The 22,912-nt window shown below is 36.1% G+C and overlaps 1 protein-coding gene across 2 annotated transcripts in view; it reads right to left on the bottom strand.

Annotated features, from left to right (window-relative positions):
* Nucleotides 1–1,948: 1,948 nt before the first annotated feature.
* The window catches only part of LOC127661342 (G protein-activated inward rectifier potassium channel 4-like), a 53,737-nt gene continuing 32,773 nt past the window's right edge, over nucleotides 1,949–22,912 (bottom strand). For both annotated transcript variants that reach the window (XM_052151990.1, XM_052151991.1), the window contains exon 4: nucleotides 1,949–3,636. In XM_052151990.1, coding sequence (XP_052007950.1) covers nucleotides 3,296–3,636 — 341 coding nt within the window. In that variant the 3' untranslated portion in view covers nucleotides 1,949–3,295. The remainder of the gene's footprint in view (nucleotides 3,637–22,912) is intronic.

The raw sequence follows: 22,912 nt of genomic DNA, 5'->3' as shown, positions 1-22,912 counted from the left end.
TAATCTCAGCGGTAATGTGATGTAACTATCAGACATCCTTTCAACTTTTTCATATTGGGTGGTATAATTGAAATATTTTATTTGTTGTTAAGCATCTTCCTTGGTGTATGATGACATGAGTAACATGCCCAAAGCATCAGTTAAACTCAGCGGCATTATAAATTGTGTTTCCAAAGCAGTCAAGACAGATGTACTAAGGTATTTTCCTCAGAGGAACATGATGTTCTATTTCTAAGACTAAAACTGGAAATTGAGGGATTCTTCAGAAAAACAAGTATGTGATGAACTTAATCAAATGCAATTAACTTTTCTTTGTTTTAAACTCTGCAAACAGTTAATTTCCTCTCATCAGTAAATAATGCATATGTACTTTGGCAAAAGGAGAAGTGGCTGATGACATATGGCTGGTACAAATCATTTTGTTTAAGAGAAATAAGAAAACGAAGCTTATCAGAGCCAAGTAGAATACTTCCGACAGTACCTGCTATTGTAACATTTGTTGTCTGTCACTTCTTGACTCATTGCCCATAAACACACACTTCGAGTTAAACTACTGGAAATGTTGCCTAGTTGTTGGTGCCCATGCTACTTATACATGTGAGAAGAGTTTGAAAATGGCTTGAAACATTTCATGTTCCCCCATCATTTAGCCACACACATTAATCTTTGCATTTGTGTGGCTCATATGTAGAGAATTGCATTAGCAACACAAAGGCAATGGGTTTGTTTCCTAAAAAAAAAAATGCATGCAAATGCAATAATGATATAACAAGCCTGATCAGGTTAGATATAACATACTGTATAGCTTTGATGTACTAGTCACTTTGGATTAAAACTTATATATATATATATATATATATATATATATATATATATATATATATATATATATATATATAATGTTTTTTATTTTTTTATTTAAATAGCCTGCATATAATACTATTCTGTGAAAATGACTTGTCATTGGTTAGTTCTGTCTAAAATGCAAATAAGCTCTCAGCTGAGGGTGAAGTAGTCTTTAAAATACTGCACCATTGTCTCTGCTCAAAATGGAGCTCTCCACTCAAGTAATTGTTTAGTTGTACAATTTTTGATGATAGCTTTTGTGTGTTTGAAGTCAGCATGCCTTAGAAAATACCCTGTATAGAAAGTGTATAGAACTTGCCTTCCATGTTCAGATTCATGCTTGCTTTGAAAAAGTTATTTAGACCTGTTATAAGTGGGACTGACAGTCTTATGTGTGGACTAAAACTTGCACACAAATCAAACATGATAAAGACAAATTACAAGTCCAGGAGTGGAGTATCAAAGCAGGACAGGGAAAGACTGCAATACATATGTATTTTGGTACACTTCACATTAATGTTCCTTTTGTTAAGGAGGTCACACTTTATATTAGGTGGCCTTAACTATGTACTAACCTTAAATACATACAAGACTATGTATTTACTGTGTAACAACATGATGTTCTGCAAAATGTTCACATTTGCAGCTACTGAGGTTGAGGTACGGGTAGGATAAGGGGTTAGTGTTAGGTTTTGGGGTAAGTGTTGGGTTAGGGGTAAAGTTAACTGTGTAACTACAAATGTAATTAAATGCAGGTACTTCAAATGTAATTACAATGCAACATTATATATGTACATATTAAGTACATTGTACCGAATGTTTAAGTACATAGTAGTTAAGGCAACCTAATATAAAGTGGGTCCGTTAAGGGTTTATAAAGAGGTTCATGAAAGTGATAATAAGCTATTTATAAATGCATTTTAAATTATTGATGAGCAGTTATAACAACATGAATAAAAAGGGAGGTTTGCATGCAACACTTGCCAAGTAGTAAGCATTTTAACATACATGTTATAAATGCTTAATAAATACATTTATTGATACTTTTTTATAAACAATATTACAAAATAAATGCCTAAATTCATGATGTGTGTCACAATGCAGCAAACGTATACTACTGTAGAGAGATTAATAAAAGGGATTATGTCATTTTGTTACAGCTCGATTTGTTTCTATATTGATTACTGTAATGTCTTGTCTCACGTGTGTTTATATGTCACATTAATATCAAAAGAATGGTACTACTCTGAGTGGTGTCCCAACTTCTAGTCACAGCTAAATAAAGTTTCTGCAAAAATACTTTTCAGGTCTTCATGCTCATTCAAATGATATATCATATAATAAATCCTGTTGACCACTAAACCATACTGAACTTTATGTACATAGGTTTCTTATGTTGGCAACTCCTTAATAAATTCTTCATGTGTCCACCTTACATTATGGTACATTTTCATAGGTTACTAATGTTGAATAAATGTTATTAATCATTTATCCAACGTAAGGTAAAATGGCTTGCTAATAGGCAAGTATTGCATGTCAGTCTCCCTTTTTATTCATGTTGTTATAAATGCACATCAGTGATGTATAATGCATTTAAATGAGTTATTGGTGAACCCCTTTATAAACCCTTAACTAAGGGAACATTAATGTAAATTGTTACCATATGTTTCATAGAGACAATAGATTTCAGACAATAGCAACATTTCTTAAACCAGATCAACCGACTTCCATTTTTCACCAGTGTTTTACTTTTGAATGCAGGTTTGCATACTGCACATCTGTCACTGCATTGGTTGTGCTTGTATCTGGTGCAATAAATATAATTTTCATCTTGGCTCTAATTTTGCAAGCCAAAACTTATGCAATATGTACCTCATAATGAAGGGGTAATTGATATCATAATTATAATACAGAGAAAATATACAATATAATTTAGCTACAAGAGCTTGAAGAAATAAAACTGTACTCCATAATTGTGGCCTTCATCACAGTTAAACACACAAGCATTGGCACAATTTTGATATTGGCTCTATATTTCAAAGAGTCTTTGCACTGAGATTTTATTAAAGCTGATTTGCAATGGTTGTACTAAGGGGTATGACCTCACAGGAAGCCCTATGGGTCATTCATTTGTTCTGGGATTGAAGGGCATATGGCTACTCTTTTGTCCTTGCAGTACAGGACGTTGATTGATAGCATGAAAATTAGTTAAAAAGCTAAAAGAGATTATAAAGTATGCATGTAATTTGTTGGCATCAATAACATATGCATTAAAAATATGGATTCTCATCTCTTTGTGCATCTAACCTCAGTCTACACATCAGCTCGGCTCTCTAGAGAAATCAAGGGTTGTATTGCATGGCTATTGCAAGGTTATCTCTCCATGCAAGGGAAAAGTAGCTTTCCAATCACTACACAGTCCTGAGTCTGTTAAGAGAAGGCTCTCCAGCTAAGTATTTTCCTCCAAACGGTTGGCAGAGCCATTGTTTGTCTCTCCCTCCTTCTCCCTCTCCTCAAGCGTAGATGGGGGGTTTTGGATGGAGAAGGGTTCTGGCGTGTGCTGTCTGAGGTCAGGGCTAAGAAGAGGGAGGTGAGGAAGAAGTGGGCTCTCTTTTAGTCTAGCAGCTAGTTCTTTGGCACTGCAGGTGGGAGTGTTGGTCTCGTATATGTCGTGAAAGTTGTTGTAGTCGACTTCGTAGAAGCCCTTTTCCAAAGAAAGCACTGGGGTGAAGCGGTAGCCCCACAGCACTTCTGAGTCCAAGTAGGAGCTGCGTGCCTGACAGGTCATGCCTATAGTAGATACATGCATGAAAATGTGGGCACATACACACAACATGCACACAAATGCAGGTACATACAAAAACATGAACATGTGCAAATATACATTCACCCAAACACAGACAAATACAGAAGGGCAGAGGGGGAGAAAAAGAAAATATTTATGAGACAGGCTCTACATTTTTACACTGGCAGTACAGGTCAGATTTGATTTACATTTGATTTACAGCAACTAGTTTCAGTGAGATATGGGCTGTAAATATAAAATAAATATAAGACGAAATGTAAGTGTAAGTGTCGTTCTAGAAGGAAGTTTCATTCAATCAGACATCTCATCCAATCACCATAAAGCCTCCGCTTTATAGGCCCGCTCAGCTGTCTCTCATTGTTGGCACACTTCCATTGGTTTCACCCCCCTCCACCCCATCAACACCAGTTTAGATCCCATCCTGGGCAGAGGGTAAGCTCTGCTCCTCTACCTTCATTGCTTCTGTCAGGATCTGATGGTTCAAGCAAGTATCCGAGCGTTGAACCGTAGTATCTCTATGTTCATATTAATCCAAAATACCCCGAGACTTTTCTGAAACAAAATGGTAAACTAAAATGGTAAAACAATTTGACCATGGATGGCTAATCAGTGAGTAGGTCAATGCAACTATGGTTTCAATCAAACAAAATAGCATTTTGTTATGAAAAAAAAAAACAGCAGCATAAACATTTAAAATCTATAATAAAACAAAGTCAACTTTTACAGTCTACTTCCCTTTTTTAATGTATAACATTTCTGTAAAATCATACCTGAAACTACAGTTGGTTTTTACTGCAGTAATGGTATGCTGGGAAAATATCATAATGTCATTCATGTGCATTTATAGAGTCACAGAGTTTTGCAATTAATAACATAATTCTGAATACATTTACACATTTCATAAATGAATGAAGATAGACAAAACAGTTATAATAATCACTTTATTTACAGATTAAAATGGATACATTCATAGAAGTATATCCACAATATTCTCAGTGAGTCCACTGTATGACACTAGGTGGGCGGAATATACGGATGACTAGCAGAAGTGCTTGCTTGTCATGCGATTAGATTCTTGATTTATTTTTTATTATTTTTTATTTTCTCCCATTTTTCTCCCAATTTGGAATGCCTAATTCCAAATCTATTCTTAAGTACTCATGGTGGCGAAGGTGTAATGATGGCTGGCAATGGATAGATGAAAAGACGATGATGATGATGTGTAGAACCCAAGTACAGATTTATTTACATAAACGTGAAATCCAAAAACCCTAACTACAAACGTGAACAAAACATAAACATGAAGTAAACTAGACTTGACATAACTTGACTTGACTTGATTTGAATTCCAAACAATGTTAAATAAACACACAATAACTGACAATGGACAATGGCAAACATGAGGCTTAAATAAATGGACAAGGGTAACAAGACAAACAAATTTACCAATGACAAGACAGAACTGATAACAAGGTAACAAGACAGAAACCAAGACAAATGAACATGGAGGGAAACATGAAATCACAAGACCAAGAAACCACATGACATGAAACACATGAACAAACACATTAAACATTATAGTAGTGACTCGCCTCAATCTGGGTGGTGGAGGACGAATCTCAGTTGCCTCCGCGTCTGAGACCGTCAACCTGCGCATCTTATCACATGGCTTGTTGAGCACATTACTGCAGAGATATAGCGTGTGTGGAGGCTTCATGACATCCAACACAGAATCCACACACAACTCACCACGCGCCCCACCGAGAGTGAACCACATTATAGCGATCACAAGGAAGATACCCTGTGTGACTCTACCCTCCCTAGCAACCGGGCCAATTGGTTGCTTAGTAGACCTGGCTGGAGTCACTCAGCACACCCTGCGATTCGATCTAACAAACTTGTAACCAGCGTCTTTGCCACTGAGCTACAAGCACCCAGATTCTTGCTTTTTAAATGTTGCAAGATGTCTTTAAAATTCCCCGGACAATGTGTGCAGTTAAAGTTTCTCCTAATAATCAAGTGAAACTAAAGTTTTATCTAAAGCACCAATGTTATGATCAGAAACCACTCGAAAAGCACAGCACTCTAGTCCCAGATGCTGCTTCTTCCATCAGCTGCCTACAGAAGTATTGAATTAGGAACTTCTGTTTGAAAAAGCTTGGAAGAATATGTTTGTGTACACGTTTCACTTTATTGGCAAGAAGTCAATAGTGGGGATTACTTAAATTATATACATATAAACGATAGCATTATTGTGCTAACAGGTGTGTGTACATGTGCTGAAATTTCATTAGACATTTTGAGTTTGTTCATTTTTTATTCAGGGTTGGCCTTTGTGAATTCACATATTTTGAAATGGCATTATTACTGAGTATAAAAAATTAATGTGTTTTTCCTGAACTGTCTCTAGTGTGGTGATGATGTTTTCATGATGTGATGCTAAATGTATAAATTCTACAGTTGAAGACCATAATTATTAGATGAGACGTACAGTAGTGAGATGTCTTTTTCACATTTGAAATGATTTTCCTCTTTCCTGCATTTTTCCTGACTGCAATTCACTTTCTTTTGAGTGTCTTTGCAGAATGTGCTTGTCATCCCTTAAGGGGAAAAAGTGATTTGGAAAATAGTGTGGACAATAATTCAGTATCAATTTACATTTACATTTATGCATTTGGCAGATGCTTTTATCCAAAGTGACTTACAGTGCACTTATTACAGGGACAATCCCCCTGGAGCAACCTGGAGTTAAGTGCCTTGATCAAGGACACAAAGGTGGTGGCTGTGGGGATCGAACCAGCGACCTTCTGATTACCAGTTATGTGCTTTAATTCTGTGATCAGTTGTTCTCAAATTTTTAATGCTGCATTTGTACATGATATAACATAATGATTGTATATGCTTAACCGGAAGTTCCGCCCACATCGCCTGCAGAGTGTCAAAGGCAGTAAGAGTTCAGAGAAAAATCGGCAGCTGGCAGCAGTCAATGGCAGCCAGGGGTACCTGCCAAAATAACTGGAAGAGGGAAGGGCTGACATTGGCAGCAGCCAATCACTCGCTTGCTTGAGGGGAAGAAGTTCATAATAAAAATGTGTGATTAGTCGTGCCCTTACGCACCTGCGTCCTCGCTCGCATAATCAGAGAGAAATCTTGCGATGCACTTCATTTGAGATAAAGCACCACTGATGAAGCACCTCATCCGTGTGTTCCTTCATGCTGCATTCACGTGCTATCAGAATTATCGTAAATACAAGTTTCCCACTTGAAAGTTGCACACGAATGACCCCTCAAGTCGTAATTACGACCTGTTAATTTGATTCCTAAGTTCTAAACTTTCAACATGGCAGAGGAGAGCACAGTTTCTGTAGTGAATACCTATAGAGATAGAGTAACTATAGAGTAATTTTTCTAAATATAGCTAATTGTTAGCGCTTGCTTGTTTGGTCAAATTTACATTTACATTTATGCATTTGGCAGACACTTTTATCCAAAGCGACTTGCAGTGCACTTTTTACAAGGACAATCCCCCCGGAGCAACCTGGAGTTAAGTGCCTTGCTCAAGGACACAATGGTGATGGCTGTGGGGATTGAACCAGCGACCTTCTGATTAACAGTTATGTGCTTTAGCCCACTACGCCACCACCACTCTATTCATAATTAATTTATGTATATCAGCAAACAATCTATGCATGTTGTAAATTTTTACACTGTGAAAATATCTTGTATTTGACCAAAATTCCATGATCGTCAGCAAGCTAACTGAGTGATATGAATAATGGTGCCAAAATAAAAGTTCGTCAAGAAACATGTATGAATGAACCTGGCTTCGTTCATGTTTCCCATTCTTACCGACAACAATGCACATGAACATGACATACTCGTAATTACCACTTCAGAAGTGGGAAGTAGGATAATTCCGATAGCACATGAAGGCAGCGTCATTTCCGTTTTCAGGTATTAATGCACAAAACACACCTCACACTATTTCAAACGAGTATAGAGATGATATTGAGGGGGGAAAGACTATATTGGGAAAGACTATATTGATGGGTTAAGAGTGTTTACATGTTGATTTTACGTTTTATAAAGAATTTAATCAGTTCAAAATCTGTAAGCACATGGTTAGCATGCATGTGCCGCGATTAGCATGCTAATACACAATAAATGGTGAAAACAAGAGTGTACATTTAGACTGAAAAGAGTTTCAAATGTCTATTAAGTGTTAAATTTAATCAAAATCTTTCAAATGGGGTGAGATTAACCCTTTTGATGCTTCTAAAATTGATTTATGTGTTAAATTGATTTATAGAGTTAAATTGAATGCTGCATACGCATTTATTAAACTTGTGTATTAAGAGCTAACGGATTAAGAGTAATATTGTTAAAGTAAACATTTTCTTTGTCAATATAGATTTGTTTCACCAGAGGATATTCTTTAAATGTCAATTTCTCTAGAGGAAAATGTTTTAATTGCTTAGGCCTATGTCTATCTAACAAGTGATATGCTTATTTCACATATGGTGAATTTTTTATTTTTTGTATTTCATACAATGTCAATGATTACACGTTAAATCAATGTAAAATTTTTGTTGTAAATTTTGTCATGTTACTGACACAAGCTGTTGTCAAATGTTTATATGTACTGTTGAAATTCATTAGAGGTAAAGCACCACTGATTTAACTCTGCAACCGTGTGTTCGTTCTATCATTATTCTCCTTTTTCAGGAGTGCTACAATGGCACACACTATATTTTTTCGTCTCTCCTCATCAGAGTCGTTTAGAATGTTGGGTCTGTCTGCCCTTACGAGATGTTTGAGATACTCCATAGTGCATAAAAGCAGAAAATTCTACGTTTATTTCAGGTTTTGTGGTCTACTGCACACTTTTAAGTGCTCTGCATGATCCAGTCAAGCCTGGTTTGTGGCACATGCTGCGTGAGGATATGCGCTAGTTGCGCTGCACAAATGGGAATATGGATAATCCATTGAACATTTTAAGGGGATCCCACACTCTAGACCATATTTTATTATCAAGTAAGAGCAGACAGTTTTCTAACCAATGCAAAGTGGCCATTCATCACAAAATCATGCAGGAAAAGGACAAGTATTCTGCTATGTACTATGTCTGTCCAGGGCCCTTAGACTCATTCCCCCACCTCCAATACACACCCTGAAACATTCCATTGACATGGACACTTAAACAGAACTTAAGAAAAAATCTATATGTTGTAAATGAATCAGCAAGTGACTGATTTTGTTACAAGTGTGACTGCTCACTGTTCTCTACTTTTTTATGCTTTGCATTTCCTTTTCTAAATGACTTTGCTTGTAATGCTGTTTCAATCCAACTATTTTTATGCAAATATTACATTTGCACTTAAGAAAACCATGCGCTTTTATGAAAACTCTAAACATTCCCTTACTTGGCAGTAGGGTTGCATGGTATACCAGTAGTACAGTAGTATCACGATACTAAAGCTTCATAAAACTGCAAGAGCCACAATATGTTTTGAATGTATATAATTGTAGTTATATTGTATGTATGTGTAGTAGTAAATATTATTTTTGCTAAAACCTTCATTTGAATCAGACCTATGTTTGCAGAAACATTAAAAATCAATACTTTTTGAGTGGTGTCCCCTTCACGCAGTGCCCTTTAAGAGCATTGTTGGGTGTAATGCATTACTAAGTAATGAATTACTGTAATTAAATTACTTTTTAATTGAAACAAATAAAGTAAGGGATTTCTCTTAATGTTTCATTAATTTAATTACAGTTACTTCTGATGTAATTGTGTTAAAAACTCTTTAGACTATAGAGCAATTCTATATAAAACAACAGTGAATTTAAAATTGTTTTTGTTTTCAGTTCATGAATAATTTATTTGATTTTATATAATTTATTTAAAAGAATTAAAAGAACAATTACATGTCCATCCTTGTATTTTGATAAGGTTTTTAGAAAGTAATTAGTTATAAGTAATGTAATAACGTTTTAGACAGATTAAATATTACAGTAATCTAATTACACTGATGTAATTAGTAGTTAGTAATTAATTGCTTTTTTAGAGTAGCTTACTCAACACTATTTAAGAGTGCAAAATGCGGTTTAGAATTTGCCCCTTATATGGTATTGTTTATTTTTCAATGTGTGGTTTTCACATGCTTCAAACACACACGTCTGAATCCCAGCGTGTTAGTTTAGAGGTTGTGTATCTTAATGGATAATATGAATTTAAATAAAACTTTGGAGAGTGAGAAGCTTTTTAAACTCATTTCACATTACAAGATTTTAAATTATTTTGGGTTTTGCCTGATGAGACTAGGAAAACCCATCTGCTGTGAATGTCTACAGAGAGATTTCAAGTCGAAGTGGGAAACACCATAAACTTTTGGACAAATCCCACTGCTTGTTCAGAATACACACTTGCCAGAAAGTCATAATTTTTGTTTTGTTCATGATCAAAAGGACTAACACCAGTATTTCCGCTGGTTGGACACTAAGTGATAATATGGGGTAATTTTATTAAGCAATTGCCTACACAATAACGCAAGGCAGCTTGATTTTAAACTTTTAACTTTTTTATTATTTATTTGAACTAAAATTTCAAATGAAACTGAAAAATAAAAATGAAGTGCAATTAAAATTTATGTTGATCAACTTTGTGAAAGATGGCTTTTCAAAAGTTGTGAAGGGCAACATCTCTTTGGCAACAAGCCTACTTCATCTGTGCATTCTCTCCATCATGGGTTACCGGTCTTATTGTGGGTTGTTGTGGGTTTAATGTTGGTGTTTTATTACCTTTCATCCCACGGCCCATTTTATCTGCTTCAGAAGGGTAAAGACTTTGAATATGGGTGAATAAATACATTTTGATCCCTCCTAGGGCTGGGCGCTATGCACAATATATATATATATATATGTGTATAATCACAATATCCAATTACATCATCAACCCCCCGGCTGAGGGATCGGTGAAGATTCTTGCTTTAGTGATTTTGCATTGAAAATTCTATTTATTTATTTAAAAAACTAAAAACGTATCAAAAATAATGAAGTGGTCAAAAAATATAACCACCTTTCCATTTACCGTCATTCAAGTATCCGTTTATGACAACAGGTGGTACTATTATTGAATTTTTTTTCCGAAGATTGAAAGAAAGAATGACTGAAAACACTTTACATAATGCATGTTCCATTAGACTGCACACCTCCGAACAAACAGCACATCAGACAAATGCGCATGGACAGCTTTTCTGTCATCTGTTCTTAAAAATATAATAAAGTGTGTTTCTTCAAGTGCATGACTGTGTGTCTAACAACATTTCTTGTTTCATTCCGAATCCGAGACGTCTTACAGTTACCCACCATGCACATTATATTCACTATCTGCAATTAAACGTCTTCTGTCAGTCCGCATACATTGCTGCCTGTGTAATTTGATACGTTGGTAAAGAACATCTGGCTTTCAATGCGTTATTTTGGTTTATTTATCATGGGCTGCAAACTCTTCATTAGGCAACTATTCTTTATTTAAGGCTGTTCTATTCGTTAGGCTATTGTATTTCTATTGGAAGTTCCATTCATAATGTTTCCCCCTTTTACCCGCTATAAAGTTTCACACTGGTGTTGTCCCATGTATTGAGTAAAACCAGTAACACCGTACACCGTGGCAACCCCACACACGGGTTAGTGCCACTTCATTTAACCTAAACGCTTTACCTCAACATTTACAGATTTACTGTTTCTCTGAAAGATTTAATGTTGCACTTTTTTCCAATTACAACTGCGGTAACTTTGCACTTTTGTTTAGATCAATTTGACGCGAGGGATTTCACGTCCCTGAGCCGTGTGATCAAACCGGTGTGTGTGTAGTCTGCATTCACTCTGCTGTGCTGTTTACCAGGAGAGAGGGGCGGAAGCGGTTGTAATAATTAAATAAAAACCGTCCTTTCAACATTACAATATCATTATTTATATGTTACCAACATTTAAATGATTACAGAAATAATGAAAAAAAAATTTCAAGCTGTTGTCATTTGAACAAGCAGTTGTTTTTTTTTGTACATCAAACTAAGAATGTATTAGGAAACAAGTTAGTCCATTTGAGCCATCTCTCTGTTAATCCATCAGTTATTTTCACCAGAGCAACAAGTGAAATGGCTAGTTTCTATGAACCACCTTTGCTATGACAAACTGCATTTAGAATTAACAATATGTGGCATTGTGATATTATTTGGTATCATGATACTTTAGCAGGGATCGTATCGTAAAATATGATTATGGTATCGTGACAGCCCTACTAGGCAGAGGTGGATTTTCTAGAGCAGATAAATTCAATTAAAATTTCAAGATCTCTACAATTCCTTCCCAGCAAAGGTCCGGGAAAATAATAACTTGCACAGTGACAGTATTCAGTATGGCTTTGAAATTATGTGGGGTTTTTTAATAGTTATTTTAATTTTTTTAGTTTTTTTTCGCAGCAATATTACTTTATACAAAATAAAAATAAAAATAAATAAACAGTCAAAATAGTCACTTCAAAGCAGAGATGAGAACACTGGCTCAGAGACAAAGCCAAAGCAGTGGGGTGTGAGCTAACTTTTCTACCAAAAGATTAGGTTAATATATTTCATAGAGTTCATAAGTTGAGGTCATTTGGATATTAATATTACAAGAAAAGATCAACATTTGTTTTCAAGCAGGGTGAGAGCAGTCCAGTTTTTGTGTTTGAATATTTTTACATTCAGATACCTATCTATGGGACATAGAAGGACTTTTGACTGAGAAAATATAAGTTGCTGTATAGGGGTTCAGGGGTATCCTCTGAGAGAAAATTTAGAAAAGGGAAAAGTCTGAATGGACCATGTTTATATTTTCCTAAATTGAGAATATAATAACAATAAACAAACAAATTACATATTAAAAATACTGTTTGCTTAAGTTAAATATAAATAGGCTGAAAATGAAATAATGGGAACATTCTCATAAGAAGTAGAGAAATCTACTAGCCAGGCTAACTAATAATTTATATTAATTATAACTATTAATCAGAGATGATGATATCTTTGATTAATTTTCACCCCCCAAAAAAATGGTTTGTCATGAAAGGCAGATAACATGCTGATTAATAAAGCTAAATTTAGATGGAAAAAGATGTTAGTCTAAAATGGCGACATGCAAACTTGTCACAAACCTGCTTTAGCTGAACCGTACGAATCATTTATCAGACAGATGATAGTTTCACTTTGCTTCATTCTCATTTTCGGCAGTGTGTTTTAGAAAAAGATGCCAGTCTCCATCTGCATTGCTAGATCCACTGCTGTTGTTAAAATAAATTTGCCTGGAACTCTATGTAGCCTAATGAGGCTTTATGCAACGCCTTGTGTATATCGTGAGGGAGAGAGGCAACACGCACAGAGCAGGAAATGAAGCGTGTTCGGCACTTGAGAAAAAGATTATATTGTGCTGATATCCCCTGAGTGCTTGTGGTGTGTATAGCTCCATTGCTTTGCTTTGACACACTGCTCACTAAAACTGTAGAAATTTTAAGATGGGACAACAGTTGTCATTATCTTGCGGTTTGTATGGAACCTAGCCGGGGTCCGAGTTAAGGTGATGGAAACAGTTTATTCGGATACCACTGTGTTTGATGATCTGTGCAAGTTATGTCTGTGTGATAGCTGAGATAGATGTGACTGGCCAACTGAAAGGTCCAATCTTGGCACACAGATCTTTGAACATAGCCTTTGACATTCAGAAGTGTTTAACTCACAGCTGGTCATTAAAAGTGGGTCCTCACAATCCGCCAGAACAGATTTGAGAATGGGCGCTCCCAGGTGTATGGAGGCTGACAGCATATGGGCATTGCATCCATTGTATCCCTAATTATATGCGATATTTCACTCACTCTGGGGCATCTCCTGGCAGCATTTCATAAAACAATGTACAACTGATTTAATACTGCAGATACAACTCTTCCCGAAGTTAGAAGGTCATTCTGCTGCTCCATCATGACAAGCCGGGTTCTCTCAAGATAATGCACATAACGTAGTGGATGGAAATGAGCAATGATTTGAAATGCATTTGAGAACCCAGTGTGGCAGGGCGGAGGGCGGGGCCAGGTCGTGATTCCGCACAACCGGCCTCTAATCAGGCTAATTAGCTCTCAAGAGGGATAAAGGCCAATCGAAGATGGCAGTGTGACGGAGAGAGAGATTTACGGACAGCTGTCCGACACCTGTGTGTGTGTTTGACATTTTGGTTCAGTTTTATATGAAACTATTATTTATATTGTCAAGCCGGTTCCTCCTCCTTTCCATTAATCTCTTTACACCCAGCTTATGAATTTTTGGAGGCCGAAAAGCATGAAAATGATCCAAAAGCATATTTCATTTTCTGTATTTTTATAAATATTTTTTATAAATTCACTTATTTTTGTAATGCAATGTGACAGTCATCAGTTTCAGTTATTTGAACATGGCTTGAACTATTGCCCCATGACTCCAAGTTTTCATGAAAACTGAATTAATGTGCTGTGTGCTGCCCTGTTTCATATCTGCCAAGTCACTTTTTTTTCTATTTAGACGACAGGATGCAAAACAGTAACCTCAAGAAGATTGTTATCTTTTCACATTACAAAATTATACATAAACTCTGAAATAGCTAGAGGATAAAAGGAATTGCCCCATGTTTGTACAGTGATTTGTTTTATGCCTAGGATCACGGAAACTTAAAACCATGCAGAAATGTTTGTGTAAACCCATTATCTTGGAACATTCCTTTTTGTTAACCATTGCATTCGTTAGCAAAACATTATGAATAATACTACATTAAAAGCTAAATACAATCATGTTTATAGGTGCAATTCTATGTAACGCAATATAATATGTTGCCGTGCAAAGGCAAAACATAGTAACTATCAGACTATAATCTGTGCTAGTGTCACGCCACTATGCTCAAATTCAGAGAAAATCGAGTGTGACAATTACAGTAACAACAAGGTAGGAGTAGGCATAGTGTCTGAGCTTAGCTTTTTTTTTCTTTTTTTCTTTATGCCTACCTCCTATATAATAATCTACATTGTAGCATTGATGGGTACTGAAACTATAATGCTCTAAAAGTCTTTGACTCCCTCTAGTTTTGCTTCAAAGGTTTTGGAGCAGCAAGAGAATGTAGCAGCAGCAAGATATAACACATTTAAAATTGTGCTTAGTGTGTTTTTGTTTTAGTTATATGCAAACAGATGTAGATGGTACATTGATCTAAATAACCTAGCAATTGCTGGTTTATACCAGTATGCTTTTCATATCTATAAATAAGGGCACAGCACCTCAAGGCCAGGGGTTCCTACGTCTATTTGCGGAGAACAACAGTGACACTGAAAGCTGCTGACACAGATGAGTACCATCATTCTAGGCTGTTCCTCCTATGATAAGAAGCACCATTAGAAGGACTGGTTTTGCTTTGGAACCCATATTTTACATTGGGCATTAAGTGGTGATACACTAGTCTTAACATGCAAAATTATTAACATAACATAGGCTGCATAGGAAAATTAACAACTTTGTAGATGCAAATACAGCAAGTATTATTTACATGTAACCTGCATTTTAAGTCTGCATGAACTGACTTGACAAGCAAAGTTTTCATTCCTGTATTGACATATTTCCTATTGAAACAGGAAGATGTGGCAGGACATTTCAAAGGACTTCGAAAAGCGTATAGCCTCTAATATATGTTGCAGGCATGAACATTTGCTAAACTCTTACAAACTCTGCAGTATATGTACATGGCAGAAGTAGTAAGAGTAGTGTTCTATTTAAAACATAGCCATTACTTTTTTTATTGGTCAGAAGTATATTAGGCGAAAGGACATTCTAGACAACATTTTTTTTTTGACATATTAATACAGTGGTGGCAGCGTAATGGGCTAAAGTACAGAAGTAGAAGGTTGCCAGTTAAATCCCCACAGCCACCACCATTGTGTCCTTGAGCAAGGCACTTAACTCTAGGTTTCTCTGGGTGGATTGCCCCTGTAATAAGTGCGCTGTAAGTCGCTTTGGATAAAAGCGTCTGCCAAATGCATAAATGTGAATATATAAATGAGTACTATTTGAGTCATCAAAATATTAAACCTTTTTCCCAAAAGAGAGACTGTAAAGTTTAAAGTGTGTCAGCAAAATGATTTTTTTCTGAGTTATGTTTAGGAGTACACTAATGTTTAGATGGCCTCAAATCTAACAGACATGGACTAGAAGTCACAAAACTCATTTTAATTTCATGGGGCAGTTCATGGTTTTTCAGGGCATGTCATATAAACTGTCCATGTTGGCAACTGCTTAATTTGGCTAGCTTTTAATTGACAGATACATTTTCACCAAAATAGTTTTGATTGAAAAGTCTTTGAAGACAACAATAAACTATGTAGGAGGAGTCTATTTAAATTTTTATCCTAACGATGCATGAATATATAATATTTGGTCTTTATAATTATTTGCATTTAGCATTGTTTATGGCATTACAGCTGAAAATGACATGACCGTGGTGACATTTTTGCTAAATTACATTATGTGGTTTATTACACATATAGTGAAATGTCTACTGTGTGGCGCTAAAAGGTTTTAAACATCTGGCCCTGAACCTTAAACATAACTGATAGTGTGATAAAAGTAAGTGTGAGATTAAAAACACAATTGCTGAAGCAACCACTTTATTTTGAGGTGCGTCTATAACACTTTCGGCTCACATGTTGTCTTGTGTGCTCATCAAAACTCGTTTCCTGGTCCTTTGCATTGCAAGATTTATTCATTGTTTTTCAGGGCATGTCTTGCCAAGCCTGCTCTATCATTTAAGCTACTGCACAATTTGATCACGCTCAAACAAGCTTGTAAATGTAGTTGGTTATGTAATGCAAATGTTAAACTGTATGACTTCACAAAATATGCATTGACTACATTCAGGCAGAGGTACTTTGAACTTGTAATCAGCTCGTTCACATGCGATTTGTCAAACCACATGGTGTAAGCTGATAGGTCATTTGATGTTAAATCGAGTAACCAATCTACTTACATACACTTCCTTTGCCTAACATTTGAAATGTGCTCAGTTTGCAAGTAAGCCGATTTCACTGCAGTATGCGGCAAATCTTTTCTATGAAAATGCTATTTGCTCAGCTAGTTGCTGGTCTTTATTGAGGTAAGCCAATAGACAAATCAGTCATCAGATGTAATAAATTCACACATAGCTAGGTTAAGCCACTCGTTAAAAAAGCTCTGGGCTTTCCAAGACCAGATAAACATTATGAGTCAGTTCACTAGCTGTTTATGCCATTCGGTCAAGCAGGCCCAGCCACGAATATAGATTTATTTCATTAGCATGCTGTTCAGTTTGTGTGGCTTCACTGCTTTGTTTGGGGATTGTATTTATAACTAATTGTACAAAAGCTTGTCATACATGCTTGATGCATCATGTCTTGTGTTTTTCTAATTGTACAGAAGCAGCAGTATGTCCACATGCTTGACTCAGTATGTCTGTGTATGTTCTAGCATTAGCAAGTTTCTGTATTTGCTCTGCAGTAGCAGCGTAGCAGATAAAGTCTGCCAAGACAAATTTCCTATCAATATGTCTTACATGCTAAATCTTACAGAGAGCTGTACTGAACTACAGTCAAACTGTTTAGATGTCATAAGATAGTACTGTGTGAGGAAAAGTGTACATATAAGCCAAATAACCTGTGATTTGTGTGACAGTAAATAAAGCCAAGCGAACACAACACAACTTGCAGTCTGTGCCCTGCGACTCACAGTCTTGTTTTTCATTTTGTTGGTGCGCACACTACAGGACTGTAGTGTATCAACCATGACCAGTCATGCCTGACTGAAGCCATGTGTACACTGGTATTAAGATGTGTTTTTGGGTGATCCAATTACAAATGTATACACAATATATCACCGTTACACCTGATCGTCTCTTTTGACCACTTGTGTTTGGATTTCAAGAAGAAAGTCTCTGATTTCATGAGGACATACAACAATCATTATGTCTGTTTTTTACTGAATGATAATAAAGTGTAAAATACTAAAAGACCGACATGGTTTCTTTTGTGCTCATATCTGTGTTCCTATGTGCATGTTCATGCATCCGCTTTTTAAATTTTCCAATCGTATGCTTATTTCCCTTTAAATCCGCAAAAAAAATCTGCAAAAACGATTGGCCAAAACAACATTCTTTAACAAACTTGAGCAGTTTATTCTTTATAGCATGTCAACAAACATGAAGGAACAGCTCTTGCCTGTTTTGGACTTATTTGCATCATTTTTTGTTTTGTTAATAAAAGCATCTGAAAATATTAAAAACAGTCAGTAGGGAGATGTGGTTAATGTTTTATTTTATTTTCTAATTATTTTTGTCTCCTGCTACTCAACTGGCTGAGAATGGCTTGTGCCCCATATACAGTATGCGTATTTGTGTTTTGCTATTTACAAAAGGAAAAAGTAGGAAAAACAGCTCAACATAATAAAGACAGTGAGTAGGGAGATGTGGGGAAAGTTTTATTTTATTTTCTAATAATTTTTTGTCTTCTGCTTCCTAACATCTTACCCTCCTCTAGTGCTCTCTCTATATTTCATTGACTGTGGCGAATTGTTGGTCTCTCGCTCGTCGGGATGGTGCTCACACCTGAAGACAACGTCTTGGTCGTAGCATCTGGGACTTGTCACGGCATGTCACAGGAGTGCGCTCAAAACAAGACGTCGTGAGACTTCTCGTCGCAGACCTGTCGCCAACTCAAAACATCAAAGGAGATGAGCTTGAGTCTTGAAGTGTACACTAGGCTTAACGTAATTGCTGATGTAGCACCTTTAATGTCCATTTCACTGGGCAACTGCTGCAATATGTACTGCAATAGGTATAGTAACTTCATTATATGAGACCAGGTTAGTTAAAATCTCTATATTATGCATTATATGAGAGGTATGAGCTCAGAGTTCTTTGTTCTGTGCTCATGGTTTACAACACTTTAAGCATCGACTTGTTTTATTATAAATAAATGTGATACGCCTGTGTAATCAAGCAAATCTATAAAACATTTATTCCAGTATTTATATGGTAAGTGAACAGCCACTTATATAATGGTTCATGAGTGGCATGAAGTGGAAATCACTGCCTTCAGAGAACACCAGAATGCTCCACAGGTTTATCTGAGTGTTAAATTAAAATCCAGCGCTATTAGTCAGTGTTAAAGTTTAAACTGCCCAGCACACATCAATAACTTTCAAACTGCCTTTCTTTTTAATCAAAACACCCATACATAAAATCTGCTTTAAAAAAAAATCTATATTTGTGATAGATTGTGAAGTTCTTATCTATGGATTTGAGAGACTAATTAAAAGGAAAATTAATGGCACTACTTAAAAAAAAACCTTATCTTAATGCCACTGGACATACTGTTGGTTATGAGTGCTCAATGGGCTGTTGTGCTGTTTGTAACATTCATCAAATTGATTAGAAGACTGGTATTCAGATTTTGACAGGTTGTTTTATCTATTGAAGTAGAGGAGAACACTTCGACACCCAATTCATTTGAAATTCATATCGTTAGACATATTGTTAGACATCTATGCTTTCACATATTCTTCTAGTTCAGACAGCATGATCCCCTTTACAAAGCCAGCTTGGAAGTAATACCAAGACAAAAGGTCTTGTGACAAAATTATATGCAACCTTTTGCTGAAGATTGAAAGATAAGCTCTGTTTTAAAAGCTGCCTTGCTGTCTCTTGCCTATGTAGTTTTCCAAAATGAAAATGAGATGCATGAGTGAGCAATTTGAAATACCTAACACTACATAGACAGCAACTTCATATATTATACAAATAGTACTCATCATGTGACATGCACCGGAGACTCAACTCACAATTGATTTTAATAGGGTTTGGTGAGTTTGGTGAGCATATCTGAGTTAGCATGTTGCTAAACTAATGCTGTGATATTCTAACAAGCATTTAATTTACAGAAATATTAGTCTATATTTAAGTAGACAAAACTTTTTATCAAGACTTTCTGGTAATTAATTGAATTATTCTGTATTTGATTGAATTATAAAATTTTGTCTTGCTTCATCCTCCATGTTTTTTTAAAACTTTTTAATCTATATTAATCTGCATGCATTTTTTATATATTGTTGATGCTGTTTTCTTATGTAAATGTTTGAGAATGTGGGATACCAACACAAATTTTGTTGTTTTGCACAGCAGTACAATGACAATAAAGTCTTTAACTCTTAACTCATCTTAAATGCATGTTTTTCACTAAGCTACAGGGAAAAGTGTTTTGTGAGCATTTTTTTTAAGATTTCTTAAATGAAAATGGCTTATGTTGCAACAGTTATGAGATGCTTGATACTTCGGAAAGGTTATGTTCGTGTCTGGGGGACTGAGGATGTCAGAAGAATTATAATGCAACCTTTATATATTAGTTACATAACCCTGTGTATTGATGCCTGAATCGTGGGCTGTTAGTAAATATACAGCCACATTTCATTAGAATCATTATATAACAACCACTGCAGTCTCATCACGTTCATTCAAGTTGCTAGCAGTACTCTAGAGACCCACCATGGAACTTCTGACCCTCAGTACTTGAAAATTAAAAGACTAGACCAAACGGGCTATCCATCATCCATGACGCATGTCAGAGATAAATTAAAGCTTTTCTATATTGGATAAATCAGACACCAGGTTCTGTGTGATCTTATTGCACTCAACAGGTCGTTAGCCAGGTCGTTAGCTCTCTATTTCACATCAAAAGTAAGCCATCATCCCTCATTAGCAAGTGGGAGTAGGCTTCGATTTGAAGGCTTGCATGTCAGCAAACTAATTTGTAGCTTTATTCTGGCCAACAGCAACTTGATCTATACCTGTTCATCTGCCAAAGGCAGGGATGCACGTCATTTACAATAATTTACCAACTTCATTAGATCAATGGCATTGTAGCCGATATTGACGAATGCTGATATTCATATTATGGCTCTGTACCAAAACCTATTGGGCTTCCTACAGAGGAGGCATTTTAAAGGAACAGTTCAACCAAACATTACCAAAATTACTTTTCACCTTTTCCTTTTTGTGCCCTCATTGGTATTCACTGTAAAACAAGAAAAAATTATGCCTTCACAGAGCAGCATGTATGATGAATTAGATTTAGATTAGCACAGTGTAAGCTATATTTGGATAAAGGCCCCATAAACAGTTTGAATTGTAAACCATGGGAAATGTTTTAACCAGGGAATAATTCTGCAATTAGTGTAGATATGATAGACAATAAAGAATTCCAAAGAATGAGACCTACTCAGGGGCAGACTGGCCGTCGGAAACACCAGGCATTTTCACCGTCGGCCACTGGGTTATTTGGGTCTGCCCGTTGTCCTACAGGTGATATAGGCGGCCACCCTAGGGTCCAACATGCCAGCGTTTACCCCATTAAAGTGTGAATATTTAAAAAACTCTGTTAGGTAAATCCAACTCAATAACTTTTATTTTAAAAATTACTTTGTAGCGCATTTCCATATGTCACATTCATTGTGTACCTCGCGTGGACCTCATTATTTTACATAAAAATCACAATAACGGTGACAACTAAATACAAAATATTAAGTATAAGATGAGCTCTGAATAATCACAAAATGACAAATAACTTAAAGTTACAACAAATAAAATAACAGCAGCATAAATAAAATCAGCTACCAGTTGAATTTCGGCTTGCTGAATAATGCTTACACCTGGGGTAGCTCAGAGAGTATTGATGCTGACTATTACCCCTGGAGTCGTGAGTTCGAATCCAGGGCTTGCTGAGTGTCTCCAGCCAGGTCTCCAAAGCAACCAAATTGGCCTGGTTGCTAGGGAGGGTAGAGTCACATGGGGTAACCTCCTTATGATCACAATAATGTGTGGTTCTTGCTCTCGGTGGGGTGCGTGGTGAGATGTGCTTGAATGCTGCGGAGAATACCGTGGGCCTCCACATGCGCTACTTCTCCACAGTAATGCGTTCAACAAGCCACGTGATAAGATGCGCGGATTGATGGTTTCAGACGCATAGGCAACTGAGATTCGTCCTCTGCAACCCGGATTGAGGCGAGTCACTACACCACCATGAGGACTTAGAGCGCATTGGGAATTGGACATTCCAGAAGGGGAGAAAAAAAAATTATATATAAAAATAATTCTCATGCCTGATAAAAATGCTGAAAAAAGACTTTGTGGATATTTGAGTCTTCAAGGCTTACTTTTTTAAAGGATAGCATAAAAAGTGCTTGTCAAAGCATAGGGCTTTTCACTTTTTCTCAAGAATAATCTGGTGAATTAAATAAAATACTGCAGATATAAAGATGCAACAAATTCACATAGAGTGAAAATATGAGCAGTTAATCTGCAAAATATCTTCAAAGTTCTACACTTTAAGATGTATGTTTATTATGTTTTACATACATTTATATTTGTTTTTTAAACATTTACACATAGTTATGTGGGTGATTGACATGAAATATTAAGCATTATCATCAGTGTCCTGCTGTCTAATTATTTAAAACAACATTTTATGGTTTTGAATAGCTATATATACATATATAATATATTATAATTATACTTGTTTCCACAACATCATATTAATGAAGACATTAGTTTATTTTCACATCTAGAAAAGGTGATTAAGATCTTAAAAACTTTGAAGAATTGCTACCTTGTCACAGCACCTAAAATACACACTTTCCCTTGTACATTCATGTACATTTTAACATATTATCTGTATGTTCGAAAAAAGTGTGCTAATTTTAGTGCTTTCTCTAAAATCCACTCATCACATTTACAATGGTTTTATATGTTTAAAAGTGATGACATTTTTGCACTGTGGGACCCGTTGTCATGACTAGCAGTCAATAGAAATGTCTTTTTTTTTTGTTATGATGTGGTGTGTTGCGGTCTGGTTTGGTGGGCCGCTCTGGCCAGAAAGTCCAGGGTCACTTTTTAGTCCCAGTCAGCCCATGGACCTACTCAAATCAATATTCCTCATATGCAGTGTTAACAAAGCACTAGCTGAGAATGTCATCTCAAATAAAATAGATCCACTTTCATACATATATTTAGCCTGCTTTGTGTCGGTCACCAACTAACATAAGTTCCAAACCCAAATAAACTGCCTACGGAAGCAGCCTTTTTTAGGCATCATAGGCCTTCATCCCAACATGAAGGCTGTTCCAAATGGTAGGT

This window comes from Xyrauchen texanus, chromosome 21 (assembly GCF_025860055.1).
Source record: "Xyrauchen texanus isolate HMW12.3.18 chromosome 21, RBS_HiC_50CHRs, whole genome shotgun sequence".
NCBI classification, from domain to species: Eukaryota; Metazoa; Chordata; class Actinopteri; order Cypriniformes; family Catostomidae; genus Xyrauchen; species Xyrauchen texanus.
The sequence above is the reverse complement of the archived record's forward strand: the minus strand, read 5'-3'. Positions and strand labels throughout refer to the sequence as shown.